This window comes from Chelmon rostratus, chromosome 11 (assembly GCF_017976325.1).
Source record: "Chelmon rostratus isolate fCheRos1 chromosome 11, fCheRos1.pri, whole genome shotgun sequence".
NCBI lineage: Eukaryota > Metazoa > Chordata > Actinopteri > Chaetodontiformes > Chaetodontidae > Chelmon > Chelmon rostratus.
In genome coordinates this window covers 21,249,990-21,277,770 of record NC_055668.1, presented here as the reverse complement: position 1 = coordinate 21,277,770, position 27,781 = coordinate 21,249,990, and the positions used below count along the sequence as shown (strand labels likewise).

General features: G+C 42.3%; 2 protein-coding genes across 2 annotated transcripts; one reads left to right on the top strand and one right to left on the bottom strand.

Annotated features, from left to right (window-relative positions):
• Positions 1–696: 696 nt before the first annotated feature.
• Positions 697–11,466, bottom strand: slc17a5 (solute carrier family 17 member 5). The gene is made up of 11 exons (XM_041947349.1): positions 11,311–11,466; positions 9,773–9,969; positions 8,753–8,986; positions 8,500–8,587; positions 7,499–7,585; positions 6,457–6,575; positions 5,146–5,307; positions 4,804–4,936; positions 4,519–4,666; positions 4,087–4,177; positions 697–3,010 (listed from the first exon to the last, which is right to left on the bottom strand). Exons 1-11 carry the CDS (start codon positions 11,393–11,395, stop codon positions 2,873–2,875), a joined length of 1,482 nt encoding a protein of 493 aa, XP_041803283.1. The 5' UTR covers positions 11,396–11,466; the 3' UTR covers positions 697–2,872.
• Positions 11,467–14,554: 3,088 nt separating this feature from the next.
• On the top strand, positions 14,555–26,748 carry arhgef33 (Rho guanine nucleotide exchange factor (GEF) 33). Its single transcript, XM_041948159.1, has 17 exons — positions 14,555–14,606; positions 16,886–16,929; positions 18,933–19,097; positions 19,893–20,014; positions 20,412–20,497; positions 20,595–20,717; positions 21,139–21,265; positions 22,108–22,240; positions 23,370–23,477; positions 23,669–23,761; positions 23,999–24,147; positions 24,250–24,339; positions 24,506–24,684; positions 25,269–25,729; positions 25,814–26,032; positions 26,307–26,449; positions 26,619–26,748. Exons 1-17 carry the CDS (start codon positions 14,555–14,557, stop codon positions 26,746–26,748), a joined length of 2,424 nt encoding a protein of 807 aa, XP_041804093.1.
• The last annotated feature ends 1,033 nt before the right edge of the window (positions 26,749–27,781 follow it).

The following is a 27,781-nucleotide window of genomic DNA, read 5'->3' as shown; positions in this document are numbered from 1 at the left end:
TTTACAGGGATATTATGAAAATTGGACACTGTAAATCTTTTTAGCAACGGCGAAGTGTGTCCAGACGTTATCATATGAAGGACCTCCAAAACAGATCTGCATTCAGGGAGATGTTTTTCAGTGGTAGCTGGATGAGAATCTTTCTGCTTGTGGTAGAGACTTGGTGTGTTGGATTAGTGTGTGTAGATGAGGTTCATACCAACAGGGTGAAGAGTGAAACCTTTCACTGTGCGTCCAGGGAGTGAGATTCAGCAACTATTAGCTTTTTTTCTTAATATTTATTCTCTTGTCTTGATTGTTGGCTCTTTTTGTTGTAGTTTGTGTCACTTTGCCCTAAAATCTGACAAACCACAATTGTTAGCGTGATGCGCTTTGGGTAAATTAATTACAGTGCAATAAATTTCAAACTCTTAAACATCAAACCAGGGAGCAGAGAGAGGTCACTGATAATGAACGACTCTCACAGAAGGGCTTTGTATTCTTTTCATTAGGAAAATTGGCTTGTATGTAGGTTTGCCCCCTGTGCATACATTTGAAATGATGAAATATATGTAATAAATAGTCCAGATTAGATGAAGATGTTATCAAAATGTTGGTTAATTCGATCTGGTCTAACACATTTTCGTCAGAGACTAATCAAAAGCACATTGTTCCTTTCGTTAGATGAAAGCTGAGAGAGGCTATAACATGAAATAATAACCCAACACGATATCAGATTTGAGCATAGCTGTATGATGGAGTATTTACAATACATGACAGTGATATTTCTGGAATGTTTCCAGGTTAAAAGGTTACATAAATTTCCCTCTCAATACAGTTTGTATATATACATCATTCAAAAGTCCCTTTATCCTCTGTACAGACACTAATAAACAAAATGATAAAAAGCAGCGATGAAATTAATCCTTAATGGAAAGAATGACTCTGCAGTCCTGAACTGTCTGACCCAGATTAAGATAATGTAATAAGGCACAAGTGCATCACATCTTAAATTGGGATAATGCTGCTACTTGTTGACAGAAATTACAACCACGACAAAATGTTTTCATTGTGGCTTACTTCTCTATAGTAATTATGTGGAAAGAGACAATTAACATACGGCATCACGTACATGTGACCTGACAGAGTGTAAACAAAACATTAAATTCAATCAGCTGGTCACATTCATTGACACTGATGAAAAGCTAAGGCTAAGAATTAAGACTACCACATATTAAATTGTTAACGGTACAATTTGAAATCATTTTAAAACAGGAATTCAGTTGACACCTAAAAATTGAGGACACATACCTCAATGTGAAAGATCCGTCTATAAAAAGTAAACATCCTTTTCAATCCTTTTAAGACATACCTGAGAATTGACACACAAAGTGCAAATCCTGTGAATGAAATAAGGCTGCGTGTCCACCAGGAACCTCTTTAAAAGCATTTTTTCCTTTGCCTTCATTAGAAAGGTGCCAACAAGTTACAACGCAGCATCTTCATACGCCTTGTTCAGACCACCAAGCATGTCTATATGGGAGGGTAGACCCTGAACTCACCGGAGGGATTATATATATCTTATCTGGCCTGGGAACTGATCAGGATCCTCCAAGAGGAGGAGGCCTGCTGCCGGTGTGACCCCACCCCAGATACAGATGGATACTAGCAGAGTTGGCAACAGAGGAGTTCAGCACCGCGATTGTTTTGAAGGTGAGCTGACTGATCTCTATTTGTCACACCTCTGCAATGGAAAGCCATGCCCCCAGCGTATGGTTCCTGACAGCTAGGTCGTTACCACAGCATTGGTGTGCGCAACAGCCTGTCGTAAAGGTCTGATTTGAGAAACAAATGATTTGCCTGCAGTCTGAACTAAGCTTTAGTGTTATAGACTGAAAATATCATGACCTGTGCTTCCATACTGTATGCATTAGTTAAGGGCTGCTACTTAAAATAAAAGAGGTGCCTGGTGGACATAACCTGAAAAGACAACACATATTGTTTTACACATAAAATTCCTTAACTGCACCATCTGAGGTTACAAAAAATGATCCATTTGCAATCACATGAAAGAAGAAGAGCTTTGAAATCTTTTTAAAGAAGCTTCATTATAAGGCATTTGTCCAAAGTGTCTGTGCCTGGTGCACAGTCACGACGCTCTCTCAAAAAAAAGGACATCATCTAATGTGTGTGTCTAGTTTGGGGTGACACGGTGGTTATTTTTGGGACAAACCTTTTAAACACATTTTGCGTCATCCCAAACTTGACAAACACAAGTGAACAGAAACATCCTTCTTCAGAGTGGAGACTATGGCAATAAAACTCAGGAGGGTTTACTGTGGAGTTCTGGGGTAAAAAGTCTTTTAAAGCAGAAGAGACCAAATGAGCCTCGCACATACCCGTCTAACCCGCGTGTCAAACCTGAACACTAAAAGGAACTGCATTGGGATCATTTGTCTTAGCTTATTTACCATGGTACAACTAACAAGGCTTACGCAGCCTGTAGCCATCTAAGCTAGCCTAGCTGACCTTCCAGGTTTAAACCAGCCATACTAGTAGCTAGCTAGGAGCTATCTAACTCATTACATTCCCTTTTCAGTTAGTGACAAGCATTTTAAGAGCTTCCTCTGATATTTCTTGGAGATGTTTACACTTCTCAATGATTTTTGCCTCCAAGAAATACTGACCTCGCTAAAAACTGCAATCTTCTGTTCATTGTAGTGACTGCAGGTTTGTCTAGAGTCCCTGCAGTGTTTCTCATGCTTTGAGAATTATCAGCACGGCTGGAGCGTCTCTTGCTGTCATTACCTGTTAAAAAAAGCCCATGATTGAGATTTGTCCATGTCATGATTCGGATTTGTCAGGTGGACGAGTTTGGTGCTTGTCCTCTGGTTCAGTCTCCATGGGAGTAGGACGTGTGGACAGCCCAGGGCTGCACCGTTCCTCGGCCAAATATAGTGTAGAACGCCGCTCCCAACAGGTTGATGCTAGCAGCGATGTAGAAAACAGTCTGCCACTCCTCTATGGTGTTCTGAAGGACAGTCAGCACAGGTAGTAATTAGTATTGAAAAAAAAAAAAAAGCATTCACCCTTCATTGGCCAAGAGTGTCATTAATGAATTAGCTCATTAACCTGTGCATTCAACGTTTACATCCTGAAACACTGAGGCCCTGGTAGTCATACAACCGTACAAGGTCAAAAGTACAATTTGTACTTCCTGGTTGAGCAAAAGAAAAGCTGTAGGTTTGGTTTGATGTATTTAACATCAAACATCATTTAACATTATTCCAAATGTTTTCACCGGTTTCTTTATTCTGTTGATGACAAAATAGCAATAATCAATCATAAAGAGGAAAAACTGTTTGTGTGCCAAGAACAAATTACAATCTGGCAATCATTACCAAACACAAGACATCCTAAAGGCTCATTTTTAATCATCTAAATCCAACTAGTCACCCACCTGAGGAGTTGGGCAGGCACAAGACAAGGTCTCCTTGTTAACGATGAAACATGCACATTTCAATATTATGGTGAAAATATTCAAATTGAAATTCAAGAGTACAGGCTGGGAGGTCATGTTGAGACCGTCCAAAAAGCAAAATACTCAGTAGCTTTGTTCAAATGTCACTTGGTTTTAGTAACCAGTTGAATAAGTTGGTGTGATTGATTAATTGGGCTTTACAAAAAATGAAACAAGTAACAGGGTTAATGTATTGGCTATAATCAAGCCAGATAGAAACATGCTGGGTATGACTGTTGCTTATAATTTGAAAGGTCTAAGGACGCCCCCTGGTGGCCACATGTTAACATGTTAATCCTGTACTGACTAAACCAATTAAGACAGGAAATAGAGCATCAAGACGAAGTAAGGATACCATCTGTTTAGCCAGGACACCCAGAGTGACCTCTGTTAGTATGTAAACAGCAGCAAACTACATACTAAAAACAACAGCAGAGTATCTGCTCATGCAGGACTGCTAATATGAAATCTAAACTTGATTCTCGGCCTTTGAAGCACAAAACAGTTCCTGCCCTGCTCAGTTGTGAAGGAATCAAACCCACTGTGCCGGGTGGTTCATTAAGTGTGATTCTATATGAGTTCCTTACGTGTTTGGTGAGTTCTCTTGCTATGACTGGTCCCACCATGCCAGGGATGGTGGCAAAGGTGTTGGTGATGCCCAGGAGAATACCAGCATACCTACAAACACAAGCACGTTGATTGTTAAAAGTTCTGAGTATTAACCTGCTGAACCCAGTGTTGAGTGCAGCTACGCCACAGCTTTCTCTTGCATGAACTTCATCTGTTTACACCTGGAGGAGATCCTGATCTTGTCTATAATCAGCATTTATCAGAGAGTTCTGATCCTGGTGTCATTACTGCATTCTCTCAGGAAATATAATTATGACCCATTATCATCATCTCGATCGCAACAGGGAGTTTCCAGGAATTTCACACTTTTAGATTTGGTCTTCATTAGCAGGAAGTCACGATTTTTTAAGAGTTTTTTTTTTTTGGTGATGGAAGTTGGTAATTCTTACGAAGGAGCGATGTCAAGGTGATTGATGTTGAAGCCGGATGCCGACACTCCGCCCAGAGAAGAGGAGATGGTGAGGAAGGTCACGGCCAAGGTGTAGTTACAGCCTGTATAACCTGCTGCCACCAGGAACACCGCCGGCCCGATCATACCTGCAGAAGCAACACGACAACAGTGAAAACACCCTCAGGAGTAGCAGACATGATGATATCCAAGTTAAGGGCCTGAAGTCTCACAAAGCAAAGTAATGATGAATCCACGATTCTGCTGCGATGTCGTCATTCCTTACCGACAATGGAGAAGACCTTCCTGACAATGACCGTGGGGTAGAGGCAGGTTTCCCGCAGGTAATCTGCAAACTGGCCGCTCAGCACAGCCATCACGGCGCAGCCCATATAAGGAAGAGCTGACAGCATCCCGTTCTAGTGTGGACACACGGAAAACACGTGATGATTTCACAGTGATATTAACCTCGAGTTCAGTTATAGTTTCAATAAAATGACTCGAAAAAAGGGTTTAAAGCCGAAAACTCCGTCTTTGACTCTCATCAACTTTTGCCTGGACTCGTTCTGTCAGTGTTTGCCTGCACTTCTGAGCGTGAACGAGTACTAGTCATATGCCACAATCTAACCTGCTGAATGCTAAATCCCAGGATGTCCTTCATGTAGGTTGGCAGCAGGGTGAGGAGGGTGTAGAAGGTCCAGTTGTAGGAGAAGTGAGCCACGACGATGGCCCACAGCGGTCTGGAGGTCACTATGGCTCGCCAGGGCGTGTAGCGTGCTGAGGTGGACAGCTGGTGCACACAGGAAGTGGAAAATAGAGAATGGTTATTGATTAGGAAGTTCTTGTTAATGCATCCAAGCCTCAGAACTGACCCACTGTGGGTCTTGTGTACTTAAATGACTAAGGAGAGAAGTAAAAATATACTTTGTTCAACTATAATTAAGCAGCTATATATGAATATACAGAAACATAACGTTCATTGTACCAGTAGGATTTGTCCTAACTCCACATATACTGCTGCTTTTATGTCTTGTGTTAGCTTTTTCTCCCCCTGCTGGCCAGAAATGTGACACTAAGTTTTCTTACTTGTGTTGTTGGTTGTTTTCTGGTTTAAAACTCTAGGAGAGACCAAAACAAGCTGGGAATAACCCCAGTTACACTTACTCACACCATCTTCAATGGCATACATGTGTCCAGAGTCATATTAAAGTGTCTGACTCAATGTAAAAATAAGGAAGTGGTCTACTAAATATTCTCAAGGACACTTTTTCCTCCAGCTTTTTTAAAGCTTCCTGCAGATTGCACTAAATCACAGGGTAGATGGAGATAGCCGGGTTCAATCTCCAGTAGAAATGATAAACCCTGTATTAGTGTACACCATCACTGTGAACACATAAAGCAGGCCGATCGGCTTTGCTTCTGAATGTCGTATTAAACTGCAGAGTAACGGTGGGTGTTGTGACCTAACAGCTGGGTAAGACAGATAAGAATAAAATGCTGCAATACACTGAGATTATGTAACATTAGCATCTGATAACTGTACTGGACCGGAAAGACCTGCAAGCACTCTGCGACTACTGCTGCAACAGAGGGAGGAACAGTGTTTCCCATACACAGACTGTACTTGGGCGGCCGCCCTGGCAGGTGTTTTATTTTTATTTTTTATCGTCCGAGAGATCCGCAATCGATTAACTGGTGAACGATCTCCCCTCGCTCCACCCCTCCCATCTACTGACAATCCTCTGCAGAGAAACACACACAGAGATGTCCTCTGGTATGTGTCCTCTCATGTCTATTGGTGGCCAACTTATATTCATTTCATTTCTACATTCATTTTCTACGAGCTTGTAAGTGCACCTGACTGCTGCTGCTGCTGTGTGTGTGTGTGTGTGTGTGTGTGTGTGTGTGTGTGGACACGTAGTCCAGTTTCTGGTGTTACCTCGTTCTTGAGTGAGGTGTTGATGTAGAGTCTCTCCCGCTCTGATATCCGCGGGTGAGTGTTTGGACTGTCGAAGGCGAGAAAGGCCCACAAGACGAACCACACCAGACCAATGGCACCTGGACAAACAAACAAGCAAGCGGGCGCTCATTTTACCACACAGATCAACAGCGGTGGACTAAATCCGTCCAGCATAAACCCTTCATCACTTTTAAGACTGTACCTAGTGAGCAGATGCATGGATTATGATGACGTTATCAGAAGACACTGCTTTGCAGGTCTGTTCCCTGAAACCGAACGAATCATTTGACATCCGTCCATCAGTTTAGAGATGGAGCGGCAGTAGTTCTCCAGACAAGCAAGCAAGCAAATAAAGTGGAGCTTCTGCAAGCTGTAAGCACATTTTCTTTGTCAACTTGCTAAATCATCGTTTCTAGAGAACAAAGAGGAACAAACAAACGGACACTGGAAAAAGCTTGTCTGAAGCTTAAATAGACAAAACTGCACTTTGTGACTAATCAATGGAGAGGCCACTTGGCGAAATAGAAAAAAGCTTCTATAAGCATGACTGGCAGTGACTCCATCAGATATTACATTAATTATGTGCTTTTTCCCAACCAGACAAGATGAGACCTTGTCTGTTCTGTAAATTCAATAAAGTTATTCTTTAAGCACAGGGGTCCATGTGTTGTTGTGATGTGAAGCCTCCATAACTTGCTCTTGAGAGCACTTTCATGACCTGAAATCGTCCTAATGGCTCTCTTACCAATGCATTAATGTTTCAGGTATAAGAATTAAGTTAGTAATTCCTGCCATTCACAAGTACATAAAAGACCCTCATATTCTGAAATATACGCAAACACTCAAATACTATGAAAACTGAGCATTTTTAAATTAGTGCATCACATACAAGTTACTTCAGCACAGAGTAGCTGGTGGAACATACAGAAAACCTCAACTTGATTTTTCTGTTAAGTCACCTCATGGCCGAGTAGGCCGCGACTAGTAAACCCACCCCTACGCCCCACTAATGGTGCTTTACCGAATACATAGAAGACATAGGTCCAATCCAGGTAGAAGCAGATTTCACCAGACAGAGGGAGAGATATCACCGTCCCCAGCTGAGCTCCTGGGATGGAAGACAAAAGACAAACATCCGTATCCCACAGCTGTCTGAGTGCACACAGTGTAACTGCTGATGATGCATATACAAACAGGGACAAGTCAACACTAACAGCTACATGACAGATGATGCCGTGCAAGGGGTGGCTGAGTCCAGCCCCTTTAGTACACCTGGTTAAGAACAGAGCATGTTTCACACAGTGATGTCTGAAACTGCTTTATCTAGCCAACACTCTATAAGCAACAATCAGCAAATATTAAGTCATTCTTGCTTGACAAATTACTTGCCTGATCAACTATCAAAATTGTTAATTTTCTGTTGATTGACTAATTGATTAACCCTTGTAACGTGTTAGAAAGCTGCCCACGTCTTTTGTTTTGGCGGGCCAAATTTGACCCGTTATTTAACTCAGCCTGAAAATTATTAAAAACACTAGTTATCATCCAATATTGTTTTTCACCGCATAGCTTCTGCGAGAAAGTTTGAGTTCACGTGGGGTGAAGGGAGCCTGTGTGCGTGCGTGTGTGTGTGTATGTGTGTGTGTTTGTGTTGTGGGGCACATTGAGCCATATTTGATCCACAGCAACCCACAGCTTTTAAGTGATGCATACAACAGCCAGTATTCTCTGCTGGACCCATAACACCACTTAGACCTTTAGAATTTACGAAAATGGTGAAAATTAATTTTGTTGAATTAAACTAGTTGTGTCTGAGGATTAGATGAAGCCTCGTTCCAGTACAAAAAAGCAAATGGTACTTTTTACAGACCTGAACTTGAAAACGGGTCAATTTTGACCCGAACATCGTATAAGGGTTAATTGACTAGTTACTGAAATTTACTGTTTCGTTAAAGAAATAGTCTGGCAGGTGATCCAAAAAAAAACTACTGTTTCACCCTGTTTTGTGTCTGTGCGTCTTACCGATGTAGGAAATTGTGAGCAGTCGGCTCCTCTCCAGCGGCGGGGCCCACGCTGCCCACATGGTGTACATGGCAGGGAAAGTGACTCCCTGAAGACAAACACAATAAGAACATCAGCAGGAGTGTAGTTTGTCTGGCTGTCTGTGTTTTTGCAGCACTGACGGCGATGCCATTATTAGAACAGATCATTGGTTCTATGCGCTGAGAACAATCTCCCTGTCCTGAATCATGTCAGAATCAACCTGATCTTATACCTCTCCTATTCCTTCCAGCACTCTGACAGCGATGAGATAGCTTGCACCCAGGTCAGCAGCCACCGGGGTGAGCAGCGTAAAAACTACAGTTCCCAGGATTCCAAAGCCCATCAGCCACTTGGGTCCATAGCGGCCGGCCAGGTAGCCCCCAGGGATCTGTGTCAGGATGTAGCCGTAGAAGAAGGAGCCCAAGATCCAGCCCTGAATCTCAGAGTCCCAGTCGTACACACTGGCCTGTGAGAGTTGAGAATTGTCAGGAATTAAACTAGACCAAATATTATGAAGCCTTATTGAATAAAAACTGATTAACTGCAGCAGCATTTTGTTCATGGGTACACTGACAGAGATCGGTGAGGGAGGGGTGGATGTTATATACTCAACTACCGAAGAAAAACTGCTACATGTCAGCATCAGCTCATTTTTTCCAAGACTGACAAACTGTTGAATGTCAGATGTCAACTCCAGTTTCCTGATTACTGACATGTTTAGATTTTTTCCATGGACAGCAGACAAATCTGGAAAAATATGGCTGTAGTGCAAAACATTGTTTTCCAAGGAGGCATTCTGACACCAGCCAACAAAGACAGTCTGAAACGATTTCTTGCAGCATTCAGATTATTTCCAAAAAGTTTGGATGCTGTGTAAAACATAAATAAAACAGAATGGGATAACTTGCTCATCCTTTTCGACATATACTCAACTGAAAACAGCACAAAGATTATATATTTAATGTCTGACTCATCAGCTTCATTGGCTTTTTGTGAATATCTGCTTATTCTGAATTTGATGCAGCAACATGTTTCAAACACGTTGTGACAGGAGCAACAAATGACTGGGAAAGATGTGGAACGCTCCAAAAACACCTGTTTGGATCATTCCACAGGTAAACAGGTTGATTGGTAACAGGTGATAGTATCATGAGTGGGTATGAAAGGAGCATCCTGGAAAGGTTCAGTCGTTCACAAGCGAGGATGGAGCGACCATTCATCTTAACTCAGCTGCAGCCACGTTCTCGCTCACCGTGTGGTTGTGTTTGGGCCGTGGAGGGTTGCCATGGGCAGGACACACTGAGCCGCTGTGGTTGGTGCTGGACGGGTTGGTGTTGTTAAGCATGTCCACCATTGCTACACTGAGGTTCACCCGCAAAGAGTAGACCACAAAGAAGCCGAAACAGGAGAGCAGCGCCAGGCCATAGCGTGACGAACAGCATGCTGGGGCTACAGGATGAAGGAGAGAGAAATAACGGCAATGAGACCTGTTTGGCAGGTATATGTGTGCTGTAGTTACCAGCTGCACTACACAATATGTTTACTGTGCTGGGTAATATTCTCAAAGGTGAATGTTGGTAAGTTTAGCAGTGCAGCATGAGAAGAGTCATCTCTTCTGTTCCTGGTTCATTGTAACTTCTGTTAGGCTAAAACCATGATGCATTCCATCCACAGTTTACTCCTTCATTAAATAACTTCTTTAAAATAATCAGTTATCAATGCCAAAGTGAAAGAAAATGCACATCACAAGTTCCTAGATGTTTCTAAATGTTTAATCTTCAGATTTCTTACTTATTCTAATCTGCAGCCAAAAAGAACAAAGTATCAATTTAGTTCTAATTATGAAAAAGTTAATTAATACTGCCGACTGCAAATGTCTAACACATGAACTTGATCACTGACTACTATTATAACAAATTACTCTCCTGTCAATCAGTGGAAGCAGCTCTTCCAGTACCTTAGTTACACTTCCCATGTTCATGACAGTTCTGGTTTATTATCAGAAGAAATAATCGTCTATGGATTTTGCATAAGGTGCAGCTTCATGCAGATAAGACTGTCAGACTCTCTCTGGCCAAAACAAACTCCAATGTCTTCATTTCGCCACGCCTACACAGAAAACTGAATTTCAAACTTATTTCATGTTTAAACATGGCTAATCTGCCCTGCTGGATCCTCAGTACACTTTTACACAAGCGCACGCAGTTTCTCAGTGTTACAAACTTCATGTGCAGACTCTGCAGGACTTTTGAACTACCATTTTCATCGCACTAACCCAGGTAGACCTGTCTTATGATAGAGCTCAGGGCGGATATCCCTAAACTCGTGACTCAGGCTTTTTTAAAATGTCAGCATGTGGCCAAAAGCACAGAAGCATGCACACTCCATAAACAGCTTTCTGTGAATTAGTTAGCTGAAAGGTATGGCGGAAGTTATATGCATGGTCATGATCATCTTGAGGTGCCGATATTGGCTAATGGGCAGGTTATTGACACAATAACATGTACACCTGTACCTGTTCTGTGACCTCTTACGTCAGCACCTGAATTACAGCAGTGGCGAGGCTTCTAGCTAATGCTAAACTTCACGGTTACACTCGTCTTTTTAGGTGCTTTAGTCGTGTTATAGCTACATAATATTAATAATTAATAATGTTTCATCGCTGTGTAAACAAACGCGAAAGGCAAAGCTGTTAAGTAAGACGGACGCCGTGCGTTGCCCGAAATGAACCCAGCTTAAGGGCTACGCTGTTGTTAGCTAACCAGCTAAAGATATTTAATTTCATTTCACCTCTCTGTGCTTTGTCTTCGTGTCCTCGGTGAAGCAGCGGTGTCTCCTGCTCGTCCCCCTCCGTGTCCGACCCGTACCGCTCCATTTTTATTTTATTTTCAGTCAACAGTCCACTAACCTACTGCATCACTGGCTAAACCTGACAACAACACTAAAAGCAGCAGAAACTTCACTGGAGCCTCCGGTCAGCTGACCTCAACTCCACACGACACGCGCTAACTGCCGTCACGTGACCAGGTGCCGCGGACCGGAAGTTAGGAGCTGAAATGGGAAGGTTATTCCCCCAGTTTTGCCTGCAGGTCTGTAAACAATATTGCAGTTTAGGAGACACATAATGAAAACAGAAATTGTTAATAAGATTATAATCTAATGACTGTTTATGACGAGTAAACAGAAAACATAAGCAAAATAATTTGCCGCTATAAATTTTAAAAAGTATTGTACAACTTGTTTAACTGTTGTTGACACTGTGTTAAGAGATTGTCAGTTGTACTCTTCAACATTTTATTACCAGCAGGTAATATAGCAAAGTGCCCCAAATCCCAAGACCTACAGGAGCCACAAGGGCCCTGACTGTCTGTGTGGCATCTACTTAGCAGTAATGTAGGCCCTTTCTCATAGAGGCAACTTTATGGTAAAATTTCGCAGCCTCTATGGTTTTGACATTGTTAACTATAATAATACTTTTTCCAAAAGGTTCCAGTGAAACACTGTCTTCCGCAAAGAAAGGAAAGAGTTTTGAGCTGTCTACCACTGTGATCCTCATGGTTCCTGGTTTATAATTATATTAGACTCAGGCCAGGACACAACAGCTTACTCATTATATTCCTATTTCGGGCTGTACTCCCTGTGTTAGGAAGAGATGTAGTGCATTTGGGTAAGTCTACAAACCAAAAGGCCATTGCTTCCTTGCATAATAGACTGGACAGTCTGAGGCATTGTTTCTTCAGGATGACAGCTGCATAGTAAATAACCAGGAGTAGGCTTAAGGTTTTAAATTTATTTTTGACTGTTTCTGTATTTGATGATTGAGCATAAACATACTGGTCCTGTACCATAGGAGACATTGCTCTGTAGAAAAGGGCATGGAGTATTGACTCCTTACAGGATGATTTTTCTAAATAAACCTGTCAAAGTGAAATGTTGCCATGATAACATTATGAGTCATAAAATGCACTGAATCCTGCTTTAACTGATCCGAACATCATGAAAATATGAAACAAGGTGTATTTCACCGATGACCGCAGTGTGTAACCTTCTGTCCAGTGAATTCTCAATTCACATTATTCAGAGCACACAATATAGGTAATACAGTTTAAACAATAAACAAGAGATAAATAACAATAGGCCGACAATTGTTAAGAATAAAGTAAAAGACTTGTACAACAATAAAAGAAGGGTTTAGTAACTGTTTCAAACATTAAAACGAAATCATCAAAATGGCATTTTCCCCGCACCCAACTTCAATTATTGATGAATGAGAAGCTTTTTTTTTCCTCCTTGCACACTTATAAAGCAATCACTGTAATTAACTTATCCATACCAACCATGTGCAATTTTTTTTCAAATCCTGGTGTAATTTTTCAATATTTCAATAAAGTTTATCTTATTTTATCCTATCTTACCTTATGAGACCACAGAATCATATGATGTTTGGGAATGATGCAACCTTCAAACACAGGTTTGTTGTTGAAGTGAGAAGCAGCTCAGCTGTTTGTCTCCAGGCTTTGTTGTCTCCACCACAGACAGAAGGACTGCAAAAACAGAGGGACTGAAGACAAGAAGAGAGAGAGACAGACAGACTTCCAGCACAGTGAGGTGACGAACACAAGCTTCTGTCAGCCATGACGCAAGAGGCATTGATAATCAGGATAGCATCTCTGTGTGAGTCAAACTCATGAGGCTGCCTGCATTAGATAACAATCCAGAGTTAACAGTCCCGACCAACGTTTTATTTAAATCTTTCCAAAAACTATTTATCAAGTTGCTTTGGGAGAAACTCTTCATAATGTCATGTCCTTCACTCGAGGAGTTGCTGCTCTGTGGCTGCTGTTCTATATAATCATATGCTGGAGAAGCTGATTATTTCCAGTGTCATCTGGACATCAGAGTTCCTCCTCAACTGATTTAACACTGCACTCTGATAACGTGTCAGACTCACGATGGACAGTGAAAAAAGGGTTTTTTTTATTCACGTACTCTTCTACCTAATCAAAACCTGGTGCCTACATTACCCACAATTCAACTCAACCACCAACAGCTTGGTTTGTGGTTTGTGTTGTGCTAGTAACAGATAATGTAGCATCGAGCTGTTAGCCTCAAGCAGAGGTGTGGTAACCTCCTTCTATTTAACTCCACCCCGAGAGCTTGTCATCTTCAGCCCCAACCGATGCTCCCTCAGGTGACATCAGGATTAACAGCTATTCATTGTAGTGTCTTCGGGGGCCCTCCTCACATGAGGGCCCTGTGTACTCAGTGCCCTACATCCTCCCAGTTTGACGTCCCTGCTGCCCAACACCGAACAGCAGACTGAGGCAGAGCATTGAGGAGTTGATGGAGACCAAGAACAGAGCTAAAAAAGAACCAAGCTGCTCCAAAAGAGTGAAAATGTTGCTCCTTGTCTGCCGGATGTGTAAATAAGCAGCTATTTTACAGGCTAACATGATCACAGCCGCCACATTGTAATGTCATAAAATCTAAGTGCTGTGTTACAGCTTGTCGCACAGCCCCCAAGGATCTGATAAAGGAGTGAAGTAGAAAAAGCAAACGCGATATAGACACATTAAGCTCATCCACCATCTCATGCTCTTAAACCCATCCGACTGTGAAATCTCGCACTGTACAGGGCGACAGTCAGCGAGTTTCACTTTCACCCACAGCTGACAGTCACATTTCAAGCTTACACTGATCAGTTCTGCTGGTCAACCTCATTAACAGTCAGTCACTAATGAGTTAGTTACAGTAAGTGGCTGTATGATGAACAAATGTCTCTCTCTCTCTCCTCCTGATCTCTCCCTTCTGTCTCTCTACTCTCTGAAGACAAGGGCCTTATTGTGCAAAAGAGAAATCATAGGACTCACATGCTTTGGAGGAGAGAAAGCGAGTGATCACAGCAAAGGATACAGTTGTTCGGAGGAGAAGAACAAGGCAGGGGAGCGGACTGAAGCCTTCGTGAACTGGATAAGGACTGCAGAACCGGACAGCTGTGAGCTAGATTGGACCAAACCGGACAGGATACCCAAACATGGAGAATGGCGACACAGAAACAGAAGACAAGATGGAAGGCATGTCAGAAGGTAAAACAGGTGTCAAAAAAAAAAAAAAAAAGAAAATCTTCACATTTGAGGTTCACATTTGCTTTTCTCAGGGGAAAAGTCCAACTTTTGTTTAACATAAAGGCATGAAAGAGCAGTATTATGTGACAACATGCAGAATTTCCAATGTTCATCCGGGTTTTCTTTCCTCGACTGGCTGCAGTGACTTTAAATGCAGCAGGTTTGGTCCAACAAAGGATCGATGGTTTGAACGATACTGGTTGCAGACTGCAGATGTTGTTCTTTCTTTCTTTCTTTCTTTACCTTGATACAGCACCACTCATTTGTTGTTGTTGTTTTTTTTTAATCCAACAAGCTCCCGAGATATCTATCAATACATGTAAAAAATATCGTTTTACTTTCAGGGAGGGAGGATGCAGTACATGCAGTAGAAACAGAAGTCTGACCGATACTGAACTTTGGGGGCCGATACTGATATCAACAATTAAGAGTTAAAAAAATCCAATAACAATATACCACCTGGTATTATCATGTCCTTCGTTTTTTTTTAACATAAAGGCTTAAGCATTTTTTATATCCCTTAACTTTTTTTTTCTATTCAAGATATGTAAGCAGGACTTTTAATTTTGCAAATGCAACAACTGTTGAATTGTTTTGCTGATTGTCTCTAGAAACTCAGCATGTCTGTCCTGCAATTACTTGTCACTTACTGGCAGAAACACTGACACAGATATACGTCTAATAAAAATATCGGCCCCGGCTGATTTATCAGTCTAGCTCAAGTAGACAATAATGACTCTCTCACCAAATGCCGAGCCTTGTTGCTCCAGGAGCTGAAAATGTGGTTAAAAAGTCGACACATACAATCCTTTATGGAAGCAGACGAGTGCCTGACGATACAGGAAATGAATCACGCAGGACGTTTTCACACATTAGTGTTTACTGGCTCCCATGCACCATGCAGTGTCCCTTAGCATCAGTTACTTTTATACCATAAGTTCTAATGTTATTGCTAACTGAATTTAAATAAGCGTACAGTCAGAACATCTTGTGTTTTCCCATCAGCGCTCTGATCACACAGCCACATCCTTCTGGTTTCCCAGTGGCAGCCAGTTTGTCTTTAAGCTTGGGGTCACTCTGGGACAGTAGAGCTCAACGATGACATCCTGACACCAACCTTTCCTGGCCTGTAGCAACTGCTGCCAGCCGTCAGAGGACGTTTGTCATACTGTATATCCTACAGATAGAAAGACTGTTGTTGGACACTGTGTATTCCTTTCTTTTGCTCTTTAAGAATTATTAGACAGTACTGATCTGGTACGTTGTGCCTGCCGGCCTTGTCAGTTATACATGGTAATATATGTTAAATATGTATTTCAGATGACCCTCTGCGATGTTCACAGCAGCTTTGACCTGTGACATTTCCACAACAAACAGACGCATTGTGCTTTTATACAACCAGTTAACTGTCCCAAACTGCACTGCGTTACAAAGAAAATCCTCCAGCGGTCCAATCATTTCGTAAACACGTCCCTCAAAACTCACCCACAGCGAGAAATCAGTGGAAACGAACATGAGATTCCATCAGGAGACTCTTCCAGGAAGAACAGTTACCACAAGTCACAGGAAGACTGACACACACACAGTGAGAGGACGTCAAAATGAGGCTTACTCTCACATGCAGTTGGATGAACCTCTCTCGCTGATGCACTGGCATATTCAGCACTTCCTGTCCTAACCTCGACCTTTGTGGCATTAAATATTCATCATCAACCCTGGTGAATATGCTTTTCCTCCATCACAAAGGCTTATTATTCTGGTTTGATAAAAATATGATGACTTTAGCGCAACAAATATAATGTGTTGCAAGGATAGGTGGGTGGAAACATCGTTTGGTTGGCTTACGTTTAAATCTGTGTCTAATAATTCATGTGACTCACGATGTTTCTGGTTGAAATTAAACTACGTGTTCCTTGAATGAAGAAGGTTTATGAACCATGAGTTTGTGAAAGGCATTCCTGTGAGTTAGATTCTGTTTACCGGCCTTTAGACTACACTGTGCAGGGTACGGCACAGTCAGGTTCATTGTTCATATCAGAATCTTCTATGATGACATTCAGGCCAGTGGAATGTCGAGTCACATTTTCTCCACTCTTACATTAAAACACATTCTATCCAGGGCATGAATGGGCCATCCATTCATGCTTTTCCATATGAAGTAATCCCATAACGGAGCATTTTTAAAACGTGAACTGTTGCCTGTGTGGATGACTAACTGAGGTTTTTTTTGTTTTGTTTAGATAAAGAGGAAATCGTGGAGGAGGCTAACCTAGAGATCGCTCAGGTAATCGGGAGCTTACGTAACCTTTTGGCTTGAACCTCACTGGGGGAATATTGGAATATTAAAAGAAAAACTCCCAATGGCTGTCAACTCGGATACAGCTGGTACAGTTGACCTCCAAAACTTCTCATTCTCTGTCTACATCTTAAAGGTTTTTGTGTCAGCTGCTATTACTAAACCTAACCTGCTGCTAGCCAGTCGTATAACAAACTCTGACGTCTTGACCGCGTGACGTGGGATCTTCACAGGATCTTAAGCAAACATGGGATCATTAGTCACAAAAAGGTCAAAGGTCAAATTAGTAATGTGTGTGTTTAATTGTCTTTAGAGGTTCTTGGATAGAAGAGTAGAAATTGCTCACCGGCAGTTCAACATCCACTGCTTTGATAGTTTGACTTACTGTGCGTCAGGCTTTTGTTGCTGCAGACTAAATAATATCTGTTGTTGTGCTGCAGATTCAAAACTCTGACAGAGGACACAGTGATGTGTCTTAAACTGAATAAACAGCATTCTGGGAGTGGAGCTATTTAAATATTAATATAATGATGTCAGCCACGACAACAGCCCTGACTTGTTTGACTTGTTTTCATATTTACTTCTCATTAAAGATGAACTGTTGGCCTCTTCCCTCAGAGCTCAGACCGACAGCTTCTACTTGTTAAAGAGACACTGTTGAGATTAAAAGCGAAGCCACAAACGCCGCTCGCTCAGCGTGTGGGGAACATGGCAGGGGAAGCACAGCGTCTCAGCCCCTCTCATCACGTTGCATGTGATGGGAAAATATAGTGTGTGAAGAATTGTTTCATGTAACTCGGATTTACATGAAACGTCTCGTGACATTTGATGAGGGCACATTCGCTCACAGACAGAACGCAGAAGGGCAGAACTGCACGGATTAGACGAGCCGTGCGCTGAAAAATGAGAGAACAAATGAAGTTATGATGTTTTTCATGCAGGAGCTCTGTGCGAGTGTGTTCATAATGTAGAATTTACTTGAACCAATGTCAAATAGCAGAGCAGATTTTGGAGTTTACGTTTTACACGCTGTCAAAAAAGGTTGCTGTGAAAAACTAAACAAAAATTAAATGTTATAGTTTTCAAATTGAGTTTTGAATAGGTCTCACTGAGGTCACAAACATCCCCATAATACTCACATTATGTCTGAACTTTTAGCATTTTGATGCAATGATTTAACTGATGTAATTAAAGAATGAGATCTATGAGGAACTCATACTGTTGCACGTCTTCAGATCTGCAACAGACACCAGCAGCGTTAACCACCGATAGCCTCAGAAAGGAAGGAGAGGGCAAACAGGACAGACGCTCTATTCAATCTGCCGCCTGATGCCTTTCACATGACCGAGAGAGAGAGAGAGAGATGGAGAGAGCTGCTTCGACCCACGTAGTGTTCCCAGGAGCTGATTCGGTTATCTCTGCTGAATAAATTCTATCAGCTATGAATGAAAACTAAGACTAACTGTAGAATGTGGATACAGAATCCACTACTTATAGGATATTATTAAAATGGTGAGAAAACAACATTTGTTTAGAGAAAGAAAGACATGATGATGAAGTGTTAAATTAGACAAGAATGAGTTGTTGAAAGCAAATGTTCTCAACTATAATAGACTGTACAAATGAAGTCTGAGAGATGCACTCAAATCACAATAAGTTGTAAAAAAAACCCCACAAAAACTGATAAAACAAGACTCATAACAGACACAAAATAAAAGAGAAAGCCAATAAATTCACTTTCAGACTTGGTGGAAATTCTATGGCCTTAAAATAACTAATCCTAATCCTAAAATAACAAGAAAAAATAATAAGAAAATAGATTCAATTAAATACAAAGACTCAAATAATTAGCCATAACCCCAGCAACTAAAAGAACTCATAAAGTTAAAGAGTTAAATCTCCTCACTACAGCAGAAACACTGAAAGAAGTCAACGGCAGCGAAACAGGCCCCTGAAAACATCATGTATTCTCGTTGCTTCTTGCGATGCAGCTGCAGGGCCTGGTGGCTGAGCTGCGCGAGGGGCTCCATACCGCCCTGGTGGAGCTGTGCGAGCTGCGCCAGAGGGACCACGGCCTGGAGGAGAAACTCCAGGCCCATCAGACTGACGTGGATGATAAGATAATGAGCCTCAAGAACTCCCTCAACACTTTGAAGGTGCTGGAGACCACACACACAAACACACACACACACACGCACACACAAACACACACACACAGTCTATTCTCGGTGAGGTCAAGAGGCCGCTGTAACACAATTTAGAGCATCTGACTGCAACTCTGTTGGAACTGTAAACTAATTTCATTTATTAGATAGGAAGGCAGCTCCTCCAGACATCCAGCAGTAGAGGAAATGCTGACAGGCCTGCACGTCTTATCGCATTTCTCTGCATAGACAACAACGCACCAACTTCCTCCACCCACTTTTGCTTCTGTATGTTGCATCTACACACATGTTTTTGGTATTTTAGACATTTGGTATATTCTTTATGATGGCTACATGTGGAATTGAATGGAACTCCAGTTGAACGCACAACGGTATAAGAAATGTGTGTATGCGTTGTCACACCACACCACAGACCGTGCACACAACTGGCAAATATATGATATAAATCCCATTGCTTCTTAATTAAGAATAATAAGGAATGACTGTGTGAGAGTGTTGTATCACATGTTTTTACCTGAAAACCAAACCAGAGACCAGGACTGCAAATTAGCCACGGCTAACTTTTTTTGCAATCAGGTTTGTGCACACATTGCATCATTTACATTTGTTTTAAATGCATTAATGCCTACTTGTATGGGAAAAAAAATGCCCCAAAACAATCCAGCAGATTCCCCCTTCACATCCTACCTGGCGGGCTCACATAATCAAATACAGCACAGACGCTGTCAGTCTCGTCAGTTTACAACTGCTGCACTGATGCAGTTCCTTGGTATGATGTGCTTGCAGGAGGAGCTGAATGTGGCGTTGTTCCACATAAAGGACGTGTCCGGCAGACAGAGAGAGGTGCAGAGGAGGATAGAACTGTTGCAGGCACAAAACACCAAAGATATCATCCCTGTTCCACACAGGTAGGGCTGAAACATGCCTCATATCATACAGTTTCATCCACAAAAATACCACTCACTTATATTTAACATGCCCCTTTTGCACTCTTCTCACTTATTTGCTCTTTTGTGATTATCTATATTTGAAGAGACAGATAATTACAGTTTAATCTTACCTCTTGAATGCCTACTACTGCCATTAACGTGCAGCTGAGCAAGGCACAATTGCTCCAGAGCTGCTTTTGATCGCCCTGAACATATACTTATTTTCAGGGGTGCAAAAAGATAGACTTAGCAAATGTTGTTTTCTTACCGTAACTTCTTGAACTTTTTCTTTTACTGCTGATTGGTCCAAAAGCAGGAAGAGCTCCAAGGCAGATGTGCTAACGGCGTCAGGGGAAGAACACATCTGTGTGCCCAGCCAGTCAGACCTCAGCGTTATCCAAAACTTCTTTTCCAGTCTGTCACACAGCGGGTCGCCACAAATGAGCGTCACATCGACACAGAGTGAGTCTCAGTGTGTACATCGTTCATGTCTATCCAGCTATCTTTATACTGTGCATATTTATATCATTTATGAGTGTGTGTGTGCTGTGTGTTGCAGCCTCTGCCTCTGAGCAGGAGGCTCAGCAGCAGCAGAGAGGTTGTCCATCCACATCTCCAGCGTGGGGAGACAGGAGGAATAGCAGAGAGGACACAGAGACACCAAACAACCTGTCTGAAAACAGTGAGAAATACATGTGTTAATGCAACAAATAATAATAATAAACCACTAAAACCACGACTAGTGCTAGCACTGCTGCTGCTAACACTACTACTTACAGTCTGCTCACTAAGTCTGCTTTAGAGCTTCTGTAAGGTGGATATGTTACTGTTGGGCAGAGCCACGCTAGTTGTTTCTACCTGTTTCCATTCATTATGCTAAGCTAAGCTAACTGTCTACTGGCCCCAGCTTCAGACAAGAGGAGAGACATATTTCCCAAAATATCAAACTTTTCCTTTAATGAGGGTGTACCAATGGCACAAATATATTTTTGGTCAACACAGCTGAAGCAGTCCAAAGCTTGAAGTCTAATATCTAGGTTTACCACCATCTTTTACGCAGCGTCTCAAGGTTTCAGGGTTGTACGTTGTGTTTCTGTGTGCAGATAAGAGACAGAGAGTGGCGCTGGAGCTGCTGGAGTCAGAGAGAGTTTATGTGTCCCACCTGTCTCTGTTGCTGAAGGCCAACATCTCCTTTAATGGATCAGAAGCTCTCACCTCCAAAGACAAACGGTAAGCCTGCGGACGCACAAAGACGACGGAGTCACAAAGAGTCGATATCCTGAAACTTTACATGGACAGACAAAACAGACATTATTGAACTGAACCAATAAGGGATGAGGAGGTAATTCAATAAGGAGGACTTAAACAATATATATATATGCAAGAGGGTGCACACACAACGTATGAAAGCGCAGAATGACCCAGACATCGCCAACCTTATCTGAAGTAGAAAAGATCTCTCTGATATTCTGTGAGCCACAAACTCAATAAATATGACAAACGACGCTCAGACACACTCACAGATCAACACTCAGACTTTATTCCAGGAGTGGCCGCTGATCTAATTTCTCTAATTTGAGAGCTCAGAGTGAGGGGAGAACAGGAAATAAACTAATCAAATAAGAGCAGGTTATAAACACTAGCGAGACAGAGAGGATGCTCTTTTGAAACGACTCCGCGCAGCCTGCTAACGTAATCACTGCTTAGCCTCAGCACACGTGTTCCCAATGACCACAAGCGCCAATGGAAAGGTGCAAATGCCGAACCGGGTTTAATGGGATTTATAAATGACTGCGCTCGTTTTAACCTGATTTACCTTCTGCCAGATGTCTGCCACATAAGGTGGCACAATAAATATCCAAAACTGTCCGAAAAACAAACCTCTAAAATGTAATGTGAAAAAACATTACATGACAAACAACATGTGTCCAAGAACGTGCTTTAAAAGCATTTTCACATGTTGGTTTTTATCGGATTTTCCATTCATGTTTCATTCGCATTTGGTCATTTTATTCTGTATTTATAAAACAAAGCAAGTGTTCTGTATAATGTCTCTTTCTCGCTGTCTTCAGTCCGTTTCCCAGCTCTCTGAGGTTTCTGATCCAGCAGCACCTCGAGCTCCTCCACACTCTCCAGGAACGTGTGCTCAAGTGCCAGTGGCAAGGCATCATGGGGGATGTGTTTATGAGGCTCACCAGCAAAGAGGTAAACCCCAAACGCAGAAATCAAATTCGATTTCGAACTCTCCAGGAAAGTAGGGCAGATCTGATATTTCTGTGGCCAATCTAACCACCACACTGTACAGATTTGGAGCTCCTGTAAACGTGATTGCAAATGAAAATCTTGAGTTAATGTGGACGGGTCAGAAGGTTTGGTCTCGTGACCGGCCATTTACAACGAATCTGAATCACTTTGGCAGCCGTGACGGAAATTCAATAAAATGTCAAATTCCAGCAGAGCCGTCGTAAAAACACATTATGTCATGTTGACAGCTGGAATACAGATGTAGTTCAAACACGACAGTGATTGTTGTTGTCACTAACTGATGAGGATACTCTGAAAGACTTTACTCCCCCCGATGCACACACAGGTATTCCATAGACAATGAATGGTGATACGTACTGTATGTAATTTCCATGTATGTTATTTCTATAAATACCTCTTAGAGCACTTCAGCACCTCTATTTCCATTTGAGGGCTTCCACTCAGACAAAATAATGAAGTAAATATACCATAATAATGTCAGTAGTATAATAAACAACATGTTCCAGGTAAGCATTAAAAATAATTTACTGACAGTTTTTTTTTTTTTTTTTTTTTTTTTTTTAAAAGGTTGTATTCTGTGTTATTGTAGTGTAGATGCTAATGGCAGCCAAACCCAATGAAAGGCAAAAGCAGACACATTCGGATGGATGGATGGATTGATGATGCCTTGATACACAGACAGATGGAGTACTTTATTGACCCCCCCCTAAGGGAAATTGCAATGTTGCAGCAGTAATTCACATATCACAAATCAGCCAGTACATTGCTAATTGGCCCTGAGTTAATGGGAGGAAACGCTGTAATTGGCTGGAACACCTGCCTGTTTAAATCAAAATAAATGCAGATTCTCAGTGCATTATGGGTCCTCACTCACCAATAGCCTGAGATCCTGAGGAGGGAAAACAGCGGGGAAACAAGCTCTTATCATATCAAAATATGCCATCATCAGTTTTTAGAAATTGCTTTTTTACTTGAAAGTGTTCATTTCTTGGATATTTTTTTTGTTTAGTTTGTTGTGTGTGAGACACATCCAGACAAACCCAGACAGCATCTCTCTCCGTCTCCTCAGAGTGACTTCTTGGACTTTTATGTGTCGTACCTGAAGGAGCTTCCTGACTGTCTGTCCGTCGTCAACATGCTTGCCTCCAGCTCCGTGAAGTCTTCGGCCTTCCTGGAGGTAACACAGCAGACTAATACTAATAGACTAATACCAGAGAACCACATGAGAGCTGTTTGTGAACAATAGCTGCAGATACAGCTGAATAAAGTCACATTGCTTATACCTGCTTATAACTGGCTTTGTCTTCTTCCCATCCTGATTGGTTGGTTACCATTCTGCTCTGATTGGTCGCACGGTGCTTCTGTCAGAGTGACATAACGGGTGATGGATCCAAACCCTCCCTTCACACTCTGCTCCTTCAGCCGGTTCAGAGGATCCCAGAGTACCTGCTGCTGCTGCAGGTTAGACTAACACACACACACACACTTTAAGAAACATAGACAATCTTCTCTAATGCACTTTAGAGATAATAAAATATACAGAAAATAAAATACAAATATTAAAAATTGAGATGATACTAAAAAAGAAACATGAGCAGAAAGGGAAAATCATGTTTCACATCACATAAATGCTGATGACTCTGAAGGTGGCGTCTGCTCAGAGATGTGAACATAAATAACTCATTTATGCATCTGCAGGGGCTGCTGAGGCAGACCGAGGCCGAGCACCCAGACTACTACCTGCTGCTGGTGTGCATCCAGCAGTTCAGGTCCTTCACGGCTCAGTACCACCACCTCCTCCAGCACAACCAGGAGCTTCTTCTACACAACCGCAAGGAGGTGAAAAGGTCAGGATTACCAGGCTATGGAAAATAACATTACACAAATGCTTAAGAGGTCAAACAAGGTTGAACCTGACAAGGTAAACCCGCATTCTTTGTCCCCTGCAGGTCTACCATGAAACAGCTGTTAAAAACAGTGGAAAGTGGGATTCAGGCTAACAGCATTGGCTCACCGTACCCTTACAGCAGTGCAGCCATGCTGTGAGTATTTCTAAGCTCTTTAGCTAGTAGCTAACTTTGTCTGTCTCTTACTTGTTTCTAGGAGGGTTGCATACACTGAGTTTATCTGAGCTTTTTCTGTAAAAAGTTCCTGCTGGAAACAGCGTTGATGGATCAGCTTGTATGATTTGTTTATCCCTCACAGAGAGCGTGCTAACCAGGTGAACCGGAGCAAGCAACGTCTCCTGGAGCAGATCCAGTCCCATCGTTTCCAGGATTGGGATCGAGACAAGGATCCCGAAACTCATTGCTCTGACTCAGAGTGGCCCTCCCAGCTCCCGTTCTTCAGCCCCGACCTGGACTCACGGAACCACAAACCAACAGGTTATTGTAGTAGATGATCTTTCTTTATCAATCCTCTGAATGATGGCAGGCTTTTCGTCTAGAGGTCAATCGTAGTCATTTGGAATTGGTACAAACACTTCATATAAACTGTTTTTTGTGAAGCATTCTGAGTCCTTTTGAGTAACTCATCTGCACCTGGTATGATTGACGCCCCTGACAGACTGAGCATCCTGAGCAACAAGTTATAACTTCTTGTTGCAGACTGAGAAGAACCAGTAGATGATAGACTTGAAAGATGATAGACCAGTGTCTACCTAGTGAAATCAGACATTAACAGGCAAATGTCAAAAAACCTGACTCAAATCGTCAGTCCCTTAAGTCCAGGGCACAGGCCTCAATGTCCTGGGGCAACAAGACAGGATGCACTCAGCATCTTGGCACCCAAGTTCAGTATCTGTCCTATGCCATATCTTTAGGCTTTGCAGCCCTGTTTGCAATTATCTTCTTCAGGGTTTTCATGATGTCACTTTGTGTATCCCATGTAGGAATTCAGACATGCAACACGTGTCACTTAAATGCTTTTGGGGCAATCAGTCAGCCAGTTAAACAACTTTGGTTTTCAGGTCTGGGCAGTATCCCAGAGAGCGAGGCATCTCAGAGGTCCATGTCGTGCCAGCATCATCTGCCCTCCAGACCTGCAGACTTTCGTCAGGTTCAACCGGGCTCCGCTCTGGCCGATGCTCTCGGAGAGTTCCTTCTCCCCCCTGACCCGCCGGGGATGGAGAGCCTCTATGAAGAGGACACGGGCTCCTTTCATGATGTCTCCATGTTCGACCGCTGCTCCACTGCCTCTTCAGATTCCTCCATCGACATTGCCTTCGTGAAGTGCCCCAAAGCGCCCCAAGCGTCACATCACGCTATGGCAGTGAACGTGTCGACAACCCGTGATGCCTTTGGCAATGGTAGAAGCCAAGGTAATGGCTACAACAAGCTGCCCAACAGAGGGTGCGTGTCTCCAGATGAAGCTGTCATGATGCGCCGCAATCAGCATCGCCCCCTTCAGGCCAGCCAGCGTAAAAGCAAGGTGAGCTTTTTTGTAGAGAGAAAGATTCTCAAGTTATTTTTACATGCTTCCCAACAGAACATGTACATCTTCTCTGCTGTCTAGTCTCTGAATGGCCTGCAGATGGACAACAGCGGTCTGGATGGAGGACCTCTAGCAGACCACCTCCATAGGGTGGGACTGGGCAGCCATGCCAAGCTGGAGCGCCAGGGCAGCAAGGGCAGCAAAGGGTGTTCCACCCCATCCCGTAAGGTCCAGAGCCCCCTGGGGAACAGAGTGGAAACCGACAAACAGAGCGAGGATCTTCACGCGCTGCTCAGCATTGTGGGTTTCAGCAAAGATGTGAGATTGAGACAGTTTTTATCCGTTTCTGACACTCTTGCCCAGAGCAGTAGGCCACAAAATTGCTGACCGTATAACTAAGAATAGGCTCGGTGCATTGGACACAGCCAGATCTCAGATTTTAAACAGCAACATTTACAACTGAGCCAAGCCCTTGATCCTTGTCTTGGTCATTGTGGTCTTCTGCAGACAGAAACTCTATGAATGGTACCAGATGTAGTCAAAGTGTAACTGAAGTAAAATATATTGTGTCCAGGACTCCGGGTTCCAATCATGGGGGGATGAGACAAAGTGGAGGAGCGTGACAGAGGAGAATAACCACACCCCCTTCAGCGAGAGGAGCCGGAAGCAGGACAAAGGAGGCTTCAGGAGTTCGTTCAAGAAACTCTTCAAGAAGAAGTAAGAGAACATGCTGCTTTAGCCGAAAGAGAGCAAATGAAGGAAGACTTTGCCTTCAAAAGCAGCATATTTTTTCCATCAAATTTTCCTGAAAACGCCTCAATCTTTACAGATACAAACACTCTGACATGGAGGAATAAAATTTACCCCCGATCTGTCTTTCTCACAGGAGCAGCGATGAGAAGAAAGAGAAGGGAGGCGAGAAAACAACAGAAAACCAAAATAATGGTGAACATGATGCCCCGGGGAAAAATCCCAAACTGGTACATCTGGAGATAAACCGTGGCACAGCTGTATGAACGAACACACACACACACACACACACACACACACACACACACACACACACACACACACACACACACACGTTTAAGTATAAATACAAGCTAGAAAAGTACATGTTTTTTACATTTACCGCTGTTATATAAATGGTGTTATGTATACAGGTATAAACCATTTAGCTAAGCAACTTTTCCTTTAATCCTTTCCAAATGTGAATGTGACGTCCTGCCCCATGCCTTCATACTGAGGGAAAGCACTTGACATAGCTGTACACGTTTTGTTTTATTTTATTCAGGCTTAGGTTCAACGAAACAGACATTAAATGTGCAGTTAAAGACCAAATTAACCATTTCTCAATGATGTGGTTACAAATCTGACCACTAGATGGCAGAGTTACATACTATCATCCTCACACCATAAACTCTGCTCTACCTCCAGCTTCCAGAAGTTTTTCAGATTACTCCTTTCTTTTCCTTCTTTTTGTTTGCACCCCAACTTTCAGATCTGTGCAAACCTCTTTTTAATAGTTCAAAGGTTGATATTGACTCTTTGTTATTTGTTATGGGGAAAAAAGCTAATTTTCTGAACTAGTTCCCACCAGTTCAACAGACTAAGCTTGCTTAATGTCTTAAGCCATAACCAGAAATTATTATATTGTGCATTTACTCAGGAGAACAAACATTAATCTGTTATTTGTGTCTGTTTGTATGTATCCGTTTGAGCATTTTGTGTACAGGCAATACGGTAAATGTTCTTCTTTGTGATAATTATTTCTATGCATTGAACAGAACTGTTTTGCTAAGAAATGAGGACAATCAAGAGATCAACAAAGTTCAATAAAAGGTCCAAACAGAAAATTTGTTGCTGGTCCCTTTTCCTTAAATCAATGGGTTGATAAGATAAAAGGAGAATAAACAAAAAACGACTTCCTTCTTTATTTGCTGGATCTCCTCAGAGATGCATTTGTGATTTGGAGCTACTTAACTGAAACTGGATTTGACGTAGACACACATGCTGTCAGAAGTAGGTTATTATCATCACTAACTCAGG

Excerpts from the sequence above, each read along its gene's own strand:
- slc17a5 (XM_041947349.1), bottom strand. The coding sequence starts at position 11,395 with ATGGAGCGGTACGGGTCGGACACGGAGGGGGACGAGCAGGAGACACCG. Across the intron at positions 5,308-6,456 it reads ACACCTCACTCAAGAACGAG|CTGTCCACCTCAGCACGCTA; the intron begins GTAACACCAGAA and ends TGTGTGCACCAG. Across the intron at positions 4,178-4,518 it reads CACCTTGACATCGCTCCTTC|GTATGCTGGTATTCTCCTGG; the intron begins GTAAGAATTACC and ends TTGTGTTTGTAG.
- arhgef33 (XM_041948159.1), top strand. The coding sequence starts at position 14,555 with ATGGAGAATGGCGACACAGAAACAGAAGACAAGATGGAAGGCATGTCA. Across the intron at positions 20,718-21,138 it reads AAACAACCTGTCTGAAAACA|ATAAGAGACAGAGAGTGGCG; the intron begins GTGAGAAATACA and ends TTCTGTGTGCAG. Across the intron at positions 25,730-25,813 it reads CCAGCCAGCGTAAAAGCAAG|TCTCTGAATGGCCTGCAGAT; the intron begins GTGAGCTTTTTT and ends TCTGCTGTCTAG.